The sequence below is a fragment of the Uranotaenia lowii genome, chromosome 2, assembly GCF_029784155.1.
Source record: "Uranotaenia lowii strain MFRU-FL chromosome 2, ASM2978415v1, whole genome shotgun sequence".
NCBI lineage: Eukaryota > Metazoa > Arthropoda > Insecta > Diptera > Culicidae > Uranotaenia > Uranotaenia lowii.
Window position 1 is genome coordinate 36,462,600 of NC_073692.1, and position 18,710 is coordinate 36,481,309.

General features: G+C 39.8%; 1 protein-coding gene across 2 annotated transcripts in view; it reads right to left on the bottom strand.

Annotated features, from left to right (window-relative positions):
* Positions 1–1,600: 1,600 nt before the first annotated feature.
* Positions 1,601–18,710, bottom strand: part of LOC129747904 (ejaculatory bulb-specific protein 3-like) — a 76,442-nt gene continuing 59,332 nt past the window's right edge. For both annotated transcript variants that reach the window (XM_055742303.1, XM_055742304.1), the window contains exon 4: positions 1,601–2,038. In XM_055742303.1, coding sequence (XP_055598278.1) covers positions 1,851–2,038 — 188 coding nt within the window. In that variant the 3' untranslated portion in view covers positions 1,601–1,850. The remainder of the gene's footprint in view (positions 2,039–18,710) is intronic.

Here is an 18,710-nt window from a genome sequence, read left to right on the forward strand (position 1 = left end):
TTCTAAACAGAGCCGATTTTTAATTCTTTCGGCTGGCAGGTTTATAGCCAATAATCAAACGCATTGAACTGTTTAACCTTTCGCCACGAAACAAAAACCAGACATTCTGAATGGCAATTGCTGATTGTGCGCTAAATCATTGTAAATGCTGTAAAAAGCAGCTTAGTTTAGGTTAGGTAGTTAGTTAGATAATTGATCGAAATTTAAACAAAACAAATAGGTTCAACTTGCGAAAGAAATCAAATGAAAACAAAAATCAAACAATGATTGAACTTTAAAAACTGTAACAGAAGATAAAAACCTGTAGCTGAATCCTTTAGATTGTAAACATCAATTGTTAAACAAAAATTACTGAATAAAAATTACATTAAATTTAAAAAATAACAATGTCTTTCTGTTTTCTGGAATCGGCAGCAATCCGGAACAGACCAATTCGGATGCGAAATACGACGTTCAGGAGGATTCTAAAAACGTAAGTCTGAATAGAAACGACGTTGAGATTTTTAATGATCCGATATTTTAAAATTGGTTATTATTGCTCATAGTACATGGAAAATAACAGGTAGGCCATTGCGCTTAACCTCACTTGAAAGCTCCGTGTATGTACACAGCATGCTTAATAGTTATGAAAATTTGCCAGAGGGGCAATCAAAATTATTAATTTCTCCGTCGATAGCCATTCGAATCCTTTGAAAAGGGCATCGGATTAAAGATTGAATATTCAGGCTCATCGAAAACTATTTTTTGCTTTGGATTTTCGGATCTGAACCATAAATAATGAGCATTCAAAAGAAATTTTCATCATCGTCCCTCTTTTTTGAGAGCAAACAATTAAATATTTTCATCTGTCTATGTTCAAAATTTAATAAAGATTCAAAATACTTCATATTTCTGTAATAAAAAATCAATTTGTTTGAATTTTTGTTCAATCTGCACAAGAAAAAGACCACACAAGGCAAAATAATCACCAAATTTTAGTTTTAAATCGACCAATAGCCCGTTGCATATTACTTTTAGCGATTTTGAAAAGCCAAATATTGTTCGTTGCATTAAAATGCCTCAATGCCTATTTTTCTCATAATTTTTAAGAAAAAAATTGATTTTCTGAAAAATTCCATACATTTGCCAGTTTTTTCCATAACTATTTTTTGGGGTCTCTTACCAATACGTTGAAAGAGAGCGGAATAGCTTACCTTGTATATTTCAAAGTACTATGATTATTGCTAAGATACATAATTTTATCAGAGTGAAATTTGTTTTTTTTTCAACAACCATGCTGGTTGTGATGTTTCTGCATCCACACTGAGAAAGAATGAAAACAGCTGCGGGTGATAGAAACAACAGGAATGGAGCGCATTTCTAACAGAACGCGAAGAATGCAAAATAGTTGCCTTTGTGATAGAATCTTCTATCCAACATCCTGCGGCCAATTCCTCTGGCTTGGTATGTTGGCTGGCTGCCTGTTTTCTCTATCTTTTAAACTGTGAAGTAGAATAAAATTCCGTTACAAAGTAAGAGTTGAACAATAAAAGGATGTGAGGGTTGTTTAAATGGGTTTTTCTTTCAATGTAGTAAACGTTTTTACTACAAATGGTTAATTTATTGAAACCTGATCGAATATCTTAAAATCGTATGGCTGTGAGTGAAAATTTGCTACACTTATCAGCATGAATTGTACCTTGACGTTTGGTGGGTGTGCTAAGCCCACGCCGGCTGAGAGAACTCCTCCTTAACACACCGCGTAGAAAGAGAATAAAAATGATATAAAATAAAATCTCCTAACGTACGGCGGTTAAACCGAAACAGATAAAGAAAATAGAAGAAGAGGAAAAAACATCCTGTTCCACTCCTTATCGGCGGCCCTTGTTGAGTTTCTCGAATTTACTCTTGTAGATGCCTTCCGGGTCGTACTTGTCCAGCAGTTTCTTCCATTCGGCGGGCTTCTTCGTCTCCAGATGGCTGATGACCTTGCGGGAGTTGTTCTTCTGCTTTTCGCTGCACTTGTCGCAGTTGGTCCTCAAAGCATCCGGAAGGGTTTCTGGGAAGGGGAGAGAAAAGAAAATTTGTTAAGCGATGGTAATTGAAATTTTTGCAGGAGAAAGCAATTAAAGCCAATGATCTTTAATGTTGTGAAAGTTTGTTGAATTAAATTCAAGCTCTTGATTCGATTTCTCTGGGCATAGATTTTACGCTTTTGGTCTTTTGAAATTGAATTCGTTTCCAGGAATAGGTTCACATTGTGTCATTTCCTCCAATTGCCGGCACTAAGCCGCCGAAGGACGTCGTTCGTCGTAGCCACATTTTGGAAATCACTCAAAAATGTAAATCCCACGTGTCGAGAGATCCTCGAAATGTTCATCAGCCAGAAGAGGGTGGCTTGCGAGCGATGATGCTTCAACTGACAACGACTTTGGCCATGATGACATCTGCTGTCAGCTGTCGACGACGGTTGGGAAAGCTTAAGTCTACGCAGAGTGGGCGCCCTATTTTGGGGGGCAGGAGGAAAGTGAATTGGATACTAAAGTGCTTCTTGAAGATCTTGAACGGATGTCAACAGCTCATTTTTCCCATTTTGGGGGAACGAGCGGCTGACAGAGTCAAAACGTCAGGAAATGGAATTAAAATTGGCACGTTTTCGTCGCGTTTGCCCCCTGTTTGGTCCCTCGGCCAGGATTTTGTATTTCATTTATTTGAGTGGGACTTTATCCGAGACAAGTTCATAAAACGACACGTCGTCGTCGTCATCGTGCTTCAGACGATATTATTGCCGAATGATACCCGGCAATCGTTATCCTAAGCGGTTTGTTTGGATTGATGTATCGATGCAATGCCGACAGATGGGTATGATATCTTTGAAAAGAATCCTTATCACACTAACGATTGGAGTAAAGGAGTTACGTGTGATACAAAATAAAGGGCACTGAATCCAAAATTTCTTACATAAAAAGCTTCGACAAATTATCGACAGTCAATTGATAGAAGCTATTATAACATAGTTGCGAAGGATTTTAATATTTCATATGAAATCAGCATCGTTATTGTCTGTTCGTGGTATCTAGGAAAAAGGTTGAAAAAGTGAAGTGTTTCCAGTATCTTGGCAGTCAGATTAAGCCTGATGGTGCACAGTGGTCCAAAAGGGTCTGAAATGGAACTTTTTTCCTGGTGCTTTTGTCTTTCCTTTTAGCTATTAGTTGTCTTCAGAACATTTACTACTAAGATTGTTTCCCATAACGTGAAAGAATCAAAAATTAGTCACAGCCTGCTACGATAAAAATGAAAACACTAACTTTTTTTGTTTAAAGAGACAGAGACCGAATTTGTTCTACAAAGTTGTAGATATCATCAAAATATGAAACTTTGCTGAAATAATAAGAGCTCTATCTCTATCCAGTGCAGAGTCATGAAGCATTTAGTTTAAAACATACTTAAAATTTGTTTCTCGTATTGAACTATTGTAAATTTTGAACTTACATAAATATGATGTTCACAACATTTATTGCGATACTCAATACGCACATTTTGCACTGGATCTTAAGTCTCTACGACCTTGTCTTCAGAAGTTATCGCAATTTCAAGTTTTGTTTTTCCTTAATTTTACGAATTTCTAGGGTAAAATGGGGCTAATGGATCCATAAACTAAATACCACATTTTGAAGTATGATTCGAGTACTACAAACTTAGCCAGAAACTATTTGTCTCCACGCGCCCGTTTTTGAGTACGGTCGGCATAAATTTGATGAATTCTTAGATTTTAACGAGAAAATAGAGATTGATTCTCAATAAATCTTCTAAAGGAATGAATTTTCTGTTTTGGTGTCTTCAAAAGATAGTTGCAACATCAAGCGAGCTATTGAATGGTATTTTTAAGGGAATATTTGATGATACCGTTTGTACCTTCAAACAATTTTTAAAGCTTTTTTTTACGATTTTAACCGGAAATGTTTTTTGTTAATTTTTTTTTAAATATTCAATTTGAAAAGGTGATAAAATTTCAATGCGTTTTGATGTGCTGTTATGCTGTATTGATAAAGTTATGTGCATTTTAAACATGTTTTTATTTCAACGATGACAATAAAACTCTATTTTCTCGTTAAAATCTAATAATTCATCAAATTTATGCCGACCGTTCTCAAAAACGGGCGCGTGGAGACAAGTATTTTCTTTTTTTTTTGTGATGGTCCCTTAGGCCCATTTGGATCCTTCCTCCACCCCATACGCTTCTTTAGAAGTGGGAGGGACATTTTATCCTAAGGATAATTTTATTTTACTTTAAATTTTCTTTTTCTGTACGACTTATTTAGTTTTACTCCCGCGTATGTCCATCACCGTACAATTTAACATCTGATTCTTCGTCAGATTCCATCACTTTCATCGTATGATCCTTGTCAGGATTGGTCATATTTTCAAACAGTCCGTTTGATGTATTGTATTGCCATTTTCTTGAATGTGTTTATGTTCACAATATCTTTGATGCTCGACGGTAGGTTGTTGAACATTTTCAATCCATTGTAGAAAATTGAGCGTTTGCTCATCTCTTTTCTGATATTTGGCAGTCTGAAGTCTTGTGCTCTTCTAGTGTTGTATCTGTGAATGTCGATTCCGTATTGCAGGCCGTCCGTTAAATAATTTGGTAACATACAATTTTTCATCTTATATATAAACATTAAGCTGTTATATGCAATCCTCTGTTTCACTGACAACCATTGAAGAATATCGAGCATTAAAACACTAGGGGTGTATCGATTGCATCGTATCACTACTCGCATAATTTTATTTTGTATTTTTTGCAGTCGATTTGTTTGTGTGTCAGATGCATGAAGCAATATTGTAGCGCAATAATCGAAGTGTGGCATGATCACGGATTTAACATAAATTACTTTTGACCAGAAAGTCATATAGCGACTAATTCGGCAAAGTATCCCATATTTTATGGCGATTTTCTTGATTGTATAGTCAATATGTGCTATGAAATTCAGCTTCTCATCAACTTGTATTCCCAAGTATTTTACCTGGTGCACTCTTTCGATGGCACAACCATCAATCAGCAATTCTGGGCAGACTCTTATTTGACGATTACCAATAACCATCCAGCTGGTTTTATTAAGATTCAGACACAATTTTTTATGTTTTGAAAACTCAGAAATATTTTTCAAATCGGCATTTGCTTCTTGGAGAACGAGCTCTAAGTCATCACCACTCCAGTAGGAGACTGAATCATCCGCAAATAACTTAAGAGAACCATAACGTAGACAGTGTTTCATGTCATTGATGTACAATATGAATAAAATGGGACCCAGAACACTTCCTTGGGGGACTCCAAGATTATTTTCTCTATATCGTGAATATGATGACCCATATTTTGTTCTTTGCATTCTATTATTCAAGTAGTCTTTAAACCAGTTTAGTACCGTTCCGTTGATACCTATTCTTTCCAAAACGTTCAACAACTTTAACCGATCAATCGTTTCAAAAGCTCTCTTGAAATCCAGAAACACGGCAACTGTGTAACTACCGTTTTCAATATTGGCTTTCCAATTTCGAAGTATCAAGTTCACTGCAGACTCCGTTGAATGCTGCTTTCTGAAACCAGATTGCTCGTTAATCAATATTCCTTCTGACTCAATAAAATGGAGAAATTGTTTTTTAACTGCTAACTCCAGCACTTTTTCTTGTATTTCCAACATGTTTATCGGACGATATAATTTAGCCTCTCGTGCTTTTTTCTCTTTTTCAATTGGAACAACAGTCGAATGCTTCCATGTAGAAGGTATTATGCCTAATTGTAGACTCGTATTTATAATTTGTGTCAGCTGATTAGCTAGTACCGGTAGAGAATCCTTAAAAACTTTCAAAGAGACGTTGTCGATACCAGCCGTGGATTTCATAGTTTTCACGATCTCATCAAATTCTTGACAACTTATTGTTTCAAATGAACTGAAACTTCCACCATTGCAGACAATATGATCCACGAAGGCGTTAGAACTTGCCGGAATACTGTCATGGATTTCCATGACACTGTCAATGAAGAAGTCATTAAACTTCTCTGCAATTTCAGTTTCATCCGTGATTTCAACCCCATCAAACGAGACGGTATTTTCTTTCGCAGTATTTGGACTTACTAATCGTTTTATCGTTTTCCAAAGCAATTTTCCATTATTTTTATTTCTTTCCAGCTCATCTTGAATTGATCTATTTTTAGCCAGCTTTATTTCTGGCTAAGTTTGTAGTACTTGAATCATACTTCAAAATGTGGTATTTAGTTTATGGATCCACTAGTCCCATTTTACCCTAGAAACTCTTAAAATATGCGTATTGAGTATCGCAATATGTTGTGAACATCATATTTATGTAAGTTCAAAATTTACAATAGTTAAGTACAAAAAACAAATTTTAAGTATGTTTTAAACTAAAAGCTTTATAACTCTGCACTGAATAGAGATAGAGCTCTTATTATTTCAGCAAAGTTTCATATTTTGATGACATCTACAGCTTTGTAGAAAAAAATCGGTCTCTATTTCTTCAAACAAAAAAGTTAGTGTTTTTATTTTTATCGTAGCAGGCTTTGGCAAATTTTTGAAACTATCACATTATGGGAATCAACACAACACAACACAACAGAATGGAGATATCGATGTGGATGACAAGCCAGTCAGCCGGACGGTCAAAAAGAGCGAGCTAGCATATCAAGCGGCGGAATGTAGGAGGTTGTTAGTCTAGCGGAACATCATCGGTCAAATCTGCAAAACACAAATGGTTATTCTTGGGGCCCTTTCCAACCTGAAGTTAAATATTGAATATTTTATTTACTTTTCAACTATTGAAAGTTCTATCAGAAACTCAACTGACGGACAATCGTGATCAAAAGATGGAAGCAGCACTTCGATGAACACCTGAACGGCGCACATGCAGGAGATCAAGACGGTGAGGAAAGGTACATCGCCGGCGTAGCCAACGACGTAGAGGAGCCACTCCCAACGATGAGTGAAGTTAAGGAAGCCATTCGCCAGCTGAATAGAAACAAGCCGGCTGGGAAGGATGGCATCGCAGCTGAACTCATCAAAATGGGCCTGAACAAGTTGGCCGATTGCCTACACCGGTTGATAGTCCGGATCTGGGACATAGAACAGCTACCGGAGGAGTGGAAGGAGGGAGTAATATGCCCCATCTACAAGAAGGGCGACAAATTGGACTGTGAGAACTACCGAGCAATCACTGTCCTCAATGCCGCCTACAAAGTGTTGTCCCGAATCCTACTCCGCCGCCTGACGCCACAAGCAAACAGATTCGTGGGAAGTCATCAGGCCGGCTTCATGGAGGGACGGTCAACGACGGACCAGATATTCACATTACGGCAAATCCTCCAAAAATGCCGGGAATACCAAGTATCTACGCACCATCTATTCATCGACTTCAAAGCCGTATACGACACCATCGACCGTAACGAGCTATGGAAAATCATGGACGAGAACGGCTTTTCCGGGAAGCTGATCAGACTGATCAAGGCGACGATGGATGGAACGCAGTGCTGTGTGCGGATCTCGGGTGAATTGTCGAGTTCATTCGAATCGCGCAGGGGGCTTCGACAAGGTGATGGTCTATCCTGCATGATGTTTAACGTGGCGCTAGAAGGTGTTATTCGACGAGCGGTGGGCGAAATGCGGGACACGATTTTCAACAGATCTTATCTGCTTTGCCGATGACATTGATATAGTCGGCAGATCATATGCGGCGGTGGATGACATCTACCGCAAACTGAAACACGAAGCAGGAAGTATTGGGTTGATGATTAATACGTCCAAGACGAAGTACATGCTGGCCTGCGGATTCGAGACCGACCGAACCCGCTTGTCCAGTAATAACAAGGTCACGATCGACGGCGACGAGCTGGAGATAGTCGAAGACTTTGTCTATCTCGGCTCACTGGTGACCGCAGACAATGACACCAGCCGTGAGATCCGGAGGCGAATGATCAGCGGAAGTTGTGCCTACTATGGACTCCACAAGCAACTGCGGTCGAGAAGAATTAGCCCTCGCACGAAGTGTAACCTGTATATTACGCTCATTAGACCGGTTTTTCTCTACGGGCACGAGACATGGATATTGCTCAAGGAGGACCTGCGTACACTCGGAGTATTCGAGCGACGAGTGTTAAGAACCATCTTTGGCGGCGTACAGGAGAACGGAGTGAGGAGGCGCAGGATGAACCACGAGCTCGCGCGACTCTACGGCGAACCCAGTATCCAGAAGGTGGTGAAGGCTGGCCGGATACGCTGGGCGGGACATGTTGCGAGAATGCCGGACGACTGTCCTGCAAAACAGGTATTCGCTACGAATGCGGTAGGAACAAGACGAGCGGGGGCGCAACGAGCGAGGTGGTTAGACCAAGTGGAGCGTGATCTGGCGAACGTGGGGTGCCCGAGGAATTGGAGAACGGTTGCCATGGACCGAGTGAATTTTAGGAATTATGTTCGTCAAGTTATGTCGTGAGACGGAATACTATGTAAATAAAAATAAATAACTATTGAAAGGCTCTCAACTAATTAAAGGCATGAGCAGCTTGATTCCTGTCTGAAAAGTTCAATCTTTCGTGGATTTTTTTTCTAATTTTATTCTATATCAAAGATATTTCCAGAACATAACTTGTTTCATTATTTCATGTTCATGATCTATAATTTTAGATTGTACAATATCTTATTTCCTACTGATAACTGAGAAAAAAATATCAAAATGAAGGCTTTTAGATAATTTCATTATAAATTTTTTGAAAAAATAGCTAAGTCTTAACGAGGTCAAATTCACTCTAAAACACAATTGTTTTAATCAAATTTATAGAATCTGCTTGATCATAGATATGTTTAAAAACATTTCATAGAAGTAAAGAAAAAAAGCTTGATTTGGGAATTTATAAGAATATCAGGGAAAATAGTAAAGAAATTATGAAAGATTTTTGTGTATAGCTACATAATTTTTTGTATTTAAAAAATCGGTAAAATAGATTTAACGTTTGTTTAAAATTATATGTTTCATAAAACTATATTACTAATGCGTTTCACAAAATTCTCGTTTAAATTAAACCTCTCGAGTTTGTTGTTCACAAGCTTTACTATTAGAGCTAGGAGTTCAGTTCAGAGTTCAGTGGTTGAGAAGTTGAGTTGAGGAGTTCAGTTGCAGTTCAGAGTTGAGGACCATAGGAGAGGTAGGACAAAATTGAGGAGGCCGAGAACACTGCCAGCGTAAAGATGCTCGTTGATATTAAGTATTAGAAATTTCTAATTTTTGTTCCTAAAAATGGTGGTAGGTGTTCGGGTTTGATATAGCTTTAGTGCTTTCAATTTAACAACTTCGGAAAGCGAAAAGATTGAAGTGAAAACGCAGGGACGCGTGTTACGGAATTTACTGAAAGTAATGTTGGGAATGTTTTGAATCAGAAGAATAATCCATTTTACCATCAAATTACGTTATCACCATCACCATTGCATTATTTACCTACCTAAGGGTCCAGCGCCGATTGACCGACGCATAGGGCTGAGATAAAAGATCTCCACTGCTGGCGATCCGGAGCCAGCGTCTTCACTTGCTGCCAGCCGAGGTTCTCGTCAACTGTGCGGATTTCAGCGGCTAGACTTCGCCGCCACGAGCTTTTGGGCCTGCCTCTTCTTCGATGCCCATCTGGATTCCAGTCAAGCGCCTCTCTGCAAATCTCGTTTTCATCTCTTCGCAGCGTGTGCCCAATCCATCTCCACTTACGTTCCCGAATCTCGATTTCTAGCGCCCTTTGATGACACCGGCGATGTAGTTCCTCATTCGAGATCCAGTTGCCAGGCCACCAAGCGCGGATGATGTTCCGCAGGCAGCGGTTTACAAATACTTGCAGTTTTCGCGTCGTCACCGCATATGTGCACCAAGTTTCGCACCCGTACAGCAATACGGATTTGACGTTTGAGTTGAAGATTCGGATTTTTGTTCGTAGAGAGATCTGGCGTGACCGCCAGATGTTTCGGAGACTCGCAAACGCAAATCGGGCCTTTCTGATCCGGGTTTCGATGTCTTTCCTGGTACCACCATCAGGCGTTATCTGGCTTCCAAGATACTGGAAGCACTCCACTTTCTCAATTTGTTGCCCAGCTACCATGAAACTGGAGGGGTTTTCTGTGTTGATCTCCATCGACTTGGTCTTTCCGACATTGATTTTGAGACCTGCTGCCTTGGAGCTTTCGGTGAGGTCGTCGAGTTTGCTCTGCATGTCTTGTTGTGTTTGGGCGAGCAAAACAATATCGTCTGCCAGGTCAAGGTCGTTCAGTTGCTCCATGGTTGAAGGATTCCACGGCAATCCTCGGTTTGGTCTACAGTCAATCGATCCAGTCAAGATCTCATCCATTACGATGAGAAAAAGCAGCGGTGACAAAATACATCCTTGTCTCACTCCAGCAGTTACCGGGATTGGTTCGGACAAGACACCGTCGTGCAAGACCTTGCACGAAAATGCCTCGTACTGTGCTTCGATGAGATGGACTAGTTTCTCTGGGACCCCTCGTCGTCTAAGAGCAGCCCAGATGTTTTCGTGGTTCAGTCGGTCAAATGCTTTTTCGAAATCAACGAACACCAGCAGAAGAGAGTCCTGGAATTCGTTGATTTGTTCCAGTATTATTCGTAGCGTTGTGATGTGGTCCACACATGATCGTCCGGATCGGAATCCAGCTTGTTGCCGTCGGAGTGTAGCGTCGATTTTCTCCTGGATCCTGTTCAGGATCACTTTGCAGAGTACTTTGAGGGTTGTACAGATCAAAGTTATGCCATTTGCATTATTTCACATCACTTAAATTTTAAAGTTATCAAATCACAAAAAAAATCTGTTTTTAACGAAATACCTAAATATACGTACCTAAATGAAAATAATGAAAGATATACTTACATATTAAGGTTTTTTTTAGTCAACTGTATTAAATCATCAACTTTTTGTCAAAATTCGTTGTTCTGATAGGTCAAATTAGCAGAAAATGTACATATAATTTAACAATGATATGAAACTTTTGGAAAATTTTCAAAAATCGAAAAAGTCATCCATAACTCATTAACCTACATCAGGTCAGGAGTTTCATTAGGAAACTTAGGTATTTTAGGAGATTAGGAGCATAGGTTTCAAGTGGCCACATATCTTACCAAAGTCATTTCCAAGCCACATCACTCTTATCCCCAAATAATTAGCGTGAGATTTGTGGAGGGAAGACGTACAGCCGGTCTCCGCAAAACAAATCATCACAAGTGCTGCACTTCCCTTCCCCCTATCGACTACACGGACTTGGCCGGCGTCGTTATTGGTTCATTTAAAAGTAGGAGATCCTAAAAATTGTACAGTGAGATTGTGTTGCTTGTTCCCAGCAATCTTTCATTTGGTTCATTGTGCAATGTTGATTATCTCGGACCAACCACGGAGCGCAATCATTATGAAATTGGCCAGGAGGGGCCGTAGGTGGACCGTAGTTGATAGCAAGCTCAAGCTCAAGCTCAAGCTCATTAATGAAAGTTCCAAATGTGATTAATATGTACGTTGTATGTGACTTGTTTTGCTCAATTCCTCATTAATGAACTTGAAAGTTGCTAAATTGATTTATATGTACGTTGTAAGGGACTCAAGTTACATAAAGGGTACAAAAGTACTCAAAAAGAGATTTACTAAGTCACAAAAAGTGCATCCCAGCAAACATAAAATCGCATTAAAAATAATAACTCGAGTCATTAAAAAACGTTGCTGCAAATCATAATTCCAACTAACGCAAGTAAAAGGTCGTACAATTCGCTACTCGAAGTCAGATCAAATGGTTTAAATCGGATATGAGAAAAAGTCCGCCATATTTGCAGATTTTGAAGACGATTTCGTTCCTTTTTTTCTCCCGCGTGGTTCAAGTGAGAGAACAGCTTTGATGTTCTCTCTGCGACCAGCAGTGCAACCAGATTTCGAAAAAACAGATGGTGTATTTGCAAGAATTGCCCTATGACAGAAGCAGCTAATACTGCTGTTGGCAACGGTTCGCATACGTTGAGAGAAAAAACTTGTACTCTCTTGCATTATTTCAGTATGTATGAATAAGGTGTCGAATATCGTCCAATTCGTATACTCTTATCGCTTTAGCCAGAAGTTGAAAATGTATGTATGTACATTGCCTCCACTTTGGTATGTAAATGCTGTTATTCGAGTTTCATACGATCATTATTTAATTTATCTGAAACGTAGAACTAAGTTGTTGAGAAATATACCTACAAAAATGTTTGATGGGTGGATTAAAGTGTACTGTTAAAACATTGAATAAAGTTCCTTCACTGTTCTATGGATTTAGACATTCAATGAAATGACTACAAAAAGTTCCAATCTTACCAATTTAAATATTTCGAGTAAAATACCTATGAAAACTTTGTTCTGAAATGCTAAGAGAAAAACTAGACTTTTGAATGGAAAAAAACCCGAGCAATTTCAATTTAAAAAAAAAAAATATGGTGGTCACATTTAAAGAATATGTTAAGAATAATGTCTTCTAGAATACTAAAGTTAAACAATCAAAAATTTTAAGTGCGAGTTGTTTTAAAATTTCAATTTTCTGCAGTAGAAAAAAGTGAACAAAATAAGAAGGTTTCTGAAAATTGGCAATTGTTATCATAACGTCCAACCTCGTTCCAATTATTTGAACGAACCTTCTGGAAAGATAAACCAAAAAACCGATAAATAAACAACTGTCTCACTTTGCCCAATAAGCATGTTTGTAAATTTTCCCGAGATTGACCCCAGCAGAATTTCCATTCCCAGAAACAATACCGATAACTTAAGCTGCCACTTTCGGCAATCTCTGTCGTCCATACATTTGTTCGGTACCTAAGACTGAGACCGCACAGTTGACATTAGAAGATCGGAACGAACGAAGTTTTCTCGTTGGGTTGCCCTAAAGTTTTCACCCGAGAAAACAAACAGCCATTTCGCCAAAAACTAAACAAAGAATCTTCCTTTCGCCAAATGCCGGCTGCAGCTCGTTTTTTGGGGCGCGGAAAGTTTTGAGCGGATGATTAGCTGTCATGTTTTAGCTCTGCCTTGTTCTCTGGCGTCGTCGTCTTTTGGCTGCTTGAGACGTCAAATTGACACATGTTGATGCGCGGGTTTCGATGGGGTAGATTGAAAATCGTTTCCTGTAACACTAGGTTATGAATTTTGAAAGAAGACTCAGAAAAATTTCAAAATTCTTTTGAGAACTTTGAATTTTACATTTAAATTTAAAATTTTAAAATTACAGAGTTATTTTTTGGGTCAGACATCCAGTTACTGTTGAACTTGACGACCTGCGTTTCCGGTTTAGGCTGCGAAAAGCCCACCCAAATCCTAAAGCCCATATTTTCAGAGTAGGTTCATTCTTTTCCGGAAAACTTTCACGCTCATAAATCATTTCAACTCCTCGGATTCCGGTTCATTTTATTGTGTGCCGGTTGGGCTAGTGTAAAAATTTTCCATGTTCAATTATCAGGAAGAAAAAACAGGGGAGAACATGAACGACGACGACTAAGGCGGTAGCTATTTCAATCTTGGACAGTTAACTTTCTTTTGGCAACTTTTTGGCGCACCGGAAATTCCCCAGGATTGAAAACTTGTGGCTTAGGAAAACGACGTTGTTTATGGTGCAATAAACAGATTTCAGAATGATTTAAACGGGAGAATTTGAGCTCGGAATTGATTTTTTCTGTTCCGGGAAACTGAAATGAAAATTGTATTTTAGCTTCATTAAGAATTGGAACAAAAACAATTGCCTGTATTTCAGTTATTTATTCTTGGATTCCCGTTATTTTTTTTATACAAATGTGGCATTTTATTCATACTTTTAAGAAAAAAACCGAAAAAAATATTTTTCACGGTTTTGAAGGAATTTCCGGGTTGTTCCTAAAACACGGCTCATTAGGCGGCGCACACCTTATTCGTCCATCGTTTTATAGCTATCTTATTCCACCAGGTCTTAATCTGATTGATGTCTTTGCCAACCTTTCCCTTTGCCATGAGTCTCCTCTTCATGATTGCCCAGTATTTCTCAATAAGAGGAAACTGGGGGCAGTTGGTTGGGTTAAGGTTTTTCGGAACAAACTGGACCTCTATCTCTTCAAACCATTGTTGAACTTTTATGCTGTAATGACAGCTTGCCAAATCTGGGTAAAACATCACGGGATGGTCTGGGATCGAATGAACGGCGAAAATCATTTTTTAAGACACTATTTCGGCATAATTTCGACGCCATTGTCTTATTTGTAACGAAAATTTCCGTTTTTTGCCTTAGCTGTAAATGCCCTGCCAAATCAAAAATTTTCGTGCAAATTTGTCGGCAAAAACAAATTTAAATTTGGCTGGAACATTCCCCCTAGCAGTTGCCTGGCAAAATATTTTGACCTGGGATTTGCCCGAAGTGAGCCTTGACATAGGTTTCATCGTCCATCAGAAGACACCCGTCGAATTTGGTTAGCACCTGGTCGTATAGCTTCCGAGCACGGATTATGGTCACACTTTCTGTTTTATGGTCCGATTTTGCAATTTGCTAGCACGATACGATCTGATTCCCGGATTCCCAGAGTCGAATTCTCCTCATGTTTCTATGGGCAGCACCGGATTTTCTGACCAAATCATGGTCCGAAAAATTGGAATTCCTCGTAATCGTTTTCAAAATCTTATCACACTGTTTCCGGTCGACATTCTCCCTAGGCTTCCGAATCGTCGTCAATGTTTACCGTAGGATAAATAACGCGCCACATGGTATTTTTGGGCAATGATGGCAACGATTGATGAACCACTCATCTGTCACTAACACAAATCCAACCAAATGTAAACAAACCGTCATAAGTGTATCGCGTGTGATTATTTCTGGGTCTCAAAAGCCGGGCAAGCTTTCAAAAGGCGGCTGGTCTCCTCGGAGTGGCGCTCAAATCATCCGCTAACAACCCAGATCCCAATTCGCCCACTGCCTCCCGTTGCAGCGTTTATTCGCCTGGAGTCGAGACACACTCGGATCTTGCCATTCGACTTCCGGACAGGCACGAGTGGATTCGTCCATCCACTATAACATTCCTCTATAGCTCCCAGCTCCTTAAACCTCTCGATTTCCGCGTCGATCTCTTTTTGTATGTACGGTGAACATTTGTAAACAGGTTGATTTCGTGGTTTGGCGTCATCTTTGAGCACAATTTCGTGCTCAATCAAGTGTGTTCGACCGAGTTTCCCCGGCGCTGTGAAAACAAACTCCTTCACTGCTTCGATCAGTTCCGCTCTTTCATGTTCGAGTAGTTCATGTTCGGTTTCTATATTTTCCGGAATTGGTTCTTCTGGTATATCAAAAGTTGGAATATCGAGTGTGCTGTCGGAGTCATTTTTGGTGAGGTTAGGGAATTCATCTGATGGCTCGATGTTGAAACAGCTTTGAGAGTTTGGTACCGTGTCTAAGGTTTCAAGCTTCTCGAGTCCATTTCCGACATCGATCATCGGATGGATTCCAAAACTTTCCCAAAAATCAGCTCCTAGAATTAACTTTCTTGAGATTTGGGGGACGATGATTGTTGGTATAACTCGAGTTATGCCTTTGTACTGAAAAGGTAAATTTAAGTACCCTAAACACCGGTATTCCGTTCCGTCAGCTGTGCTCACCCTAACTGCTGCAGGTTGGGTTTTCAACCCGTACTTTTCGGCAAATTCCGCTGAATTTGTTACACTTATCCCTGCCCCTGAATCAAGAAGAGCGTTGATCTCAGTGTCTAAAACTTGGACTCGGATATGTGGACATTTTTTAGTATTTATTCTAATATGATGAATTTTTAATAATGGGTCGAATTCTGGAGTTTTGGGAACACAATTTTGCTCAGGGATGTTTTAATTACCAACTTCAAACCCCTGTTGCGTAATTTTTCGTAGAACAACTCTCGCATGTTCGAATGGTGCGACCTAGTTTACCGCAACCAAAACAGAATATTACTCTTGGTCTCGAACAATCTCTCCATCCGTGTCCTTCCTGTTGACAGTTCCAACAAGCGGTTTTTGTTGGAAGGTGATTGTTGGGAAATTGCTGTTGCTGCTGGAAAACGAGTGGGTGGTTAGCTTGTTGTTGTGGTCTATAAGTCTTCGGCGGTGGTGTCTGCTGACTGTCTTCTCGTTTACCTCCGGATCTGAACCCACATCAATGTTATTGATTCCGCGCCGAGGCTGAGGATCCCAAGAAGCTTGTAGAGAGAGGTCTGTTGCATCGATCTTGTGGTTCAGTTTTATTAAATGGTCCAAATTTTCGACATCTACCACCGAAATTCTATCATGATAGTGATGTCGCATGTTGTCCCAAATGACTTCAAATTTTCTTCTTTTAGACATTCGCCTCGACAACATGCGATTCAGCTTTTCGATCTCGGTAACGTACGCGATAAAAGATTCGCCCATTTGCTGTTTTCGATTGTGAATCTTAAGACGAATCCCTTGGTCCTTGTTAGGGTTACCAAACCTGGTTCTAATCAGCTTCTCGAAATTGTCCCATGAGTGGAAATTGTCTATGTACGTAAAAAAACCAATCGGAGGCCGATCCCTCTAGAAGCAGATGGATGTCTCGTAACAACCTAGTTTTGGGAACCCCTTCAATGTCGGCTAGTTTGTCAACTTTGTAAAGAAAGTCCTCAACACTAAGTGAGCGAGAATCTTCCATTTTTCTACTCAATGCGATTCATCCCCCCTACCTCCATGCCGAGTTCGTGGTCTGTAGTCCTCTATGGCTTTCCGATTCCGAATCGCTCTGGCCATATCCTCTGTCTTTGTCCCTGGGTCTGTCATCCCTCTTGGCATCGTAGAATGAATCGTCTTCTTCACTTTCGTCTTCGTCGTCCTCTAGATGTCCTTTCCGAACCGTTGGGCTAGTGTTAAATTGGTGTTGTGTCCATTTGCTAGAACTTGGAGTTTCGTGAGAGTTGGTACGGTTTCCTTGTGAGTCTGACATCAATGTCCACATGGCGGTTATCATTTCCTCCATATGACTGAGACGTTGGTCCACAGGGATCCTTTACCTCGGTCCTCGCAGGAGTTGCAGTCGATTTTGGAATCGTCCCTAGACCTATTCCTTGGGGTTTCCGGTTTGTTCGTGGTTACTGGTTCCCGGTGCTGTGATATTTTGAGTGAGAAGCCTCCGGATCTGCTCTTTCATGGGTGTTGTTGGAAGAACCACTTTATTTGCGCTCATCACATTCTCGATCCGCCGAACTAAGTCCCTACGCATTTTCTTTTGGTCTTCAGAAGCTGCCTGCAGTCGTTTTGCTCGATACCAGTAATGCAGCAACCTGGACTAATTTTTCGCATCCATCTTCTTCCGATGGATAGATTTCTCGATGCTGGACAACTGTTACCCCAGGAGGGCAAAACATCACATCGTCATCGCGAAAGTCATCGCAAGTCATCGCGAAAAATCATTCTTAAAAGCCTTTTGCTTTCCTGCTAAATCGAGACTCTTGGTTACATCCCCAAATCTACCGCGTATTTGTAACTCGTAGTTTACCTCTTCGTTGTTTAAATGTTCCGCACACGGAAAACGATCCATTTTTCTTTATTTCAATCAATAGAACTTGTAATCAACAAAAACGTAGCAAATGGTAAAAATAAACTTAATGATATGTATTTAAAAAATGTATTTAAAGAAATGAATGAACTAAAAATATGTAAAAGAAAAAAAATAGCCAAAAAAATATGAAAAAGAATGTAAATATGGGAAAAACATACTTTAGGGAAAAAAAATTTATCTATTTCCCCAAGCCGTTTGTACAATCTTATAATTATATTTTTAAAATAATAAGAACTAGCTAGTAGTAAATAAGGCAACGATAAAAAAAATATGCAAAAATCAAAGATCAAAAAGAAAAATAAATTCTATTTTCCTTAGCCGAAAAAAAACTAAATGAGAAAATTACCAACTCTTATGATAATTCGTGCCTTTAAAACGTTGGGCGCCACTGCAACGGAAGGCAGTGGGCGAATTGGGATCTGGGTTGTTAGCGGATGATTTAAGCGCCACTCCGAGGAGACCAGCCGCCTTTTGATAGCTTGCCCGGCTTTTGAGACCCAACATAGGGTGGGTGTATATTGTATTGGCCCAGATCAGGTTCAACCTACCGTCCTCAACCGTCGATCATCCATCAATAACACGGACTGATTGGTTGAAAAATATACAAAAAATTCAGACTGGTTGTTCGGTTGGCCAAAAAATATCAACTGACTGGAAAAACTATCCCCCTTATTCTGCGCCGCGCGTGAGGTGACGATAGTCGAGTCGAGTCGGAGTCGCGTGAGTTTTTGTCACCTTATTCCCGAAACCGATGTGACAGAGCATACGATTTGTCACTCACGGTGGACTACTAGATTAGGATAATAACTCAAAAAGTTAATTCTAAAAGACGTTTCTCACCTAAAGCGACTACTGGAATCGGGTGACTCGACTATCGTCACCTCACGCGCGGCGCAGAATAAGGGGGTATGTTTCCAGAATTATCTTCAGCGGACCCACTTTCCCCGAACAAATTCCCCAAGGATTGCTTCGGAAACTGGAAAGGGGTTGGATGGAAAAAAGAAACAAACTAGAGTCAACCCAACTCAAAAAAAAACTCTACTCTAACGAACAACCGAAAAAAACGTGAACCCTTAACTTTTCATAAACAAATATCATTTATTTGGTCTA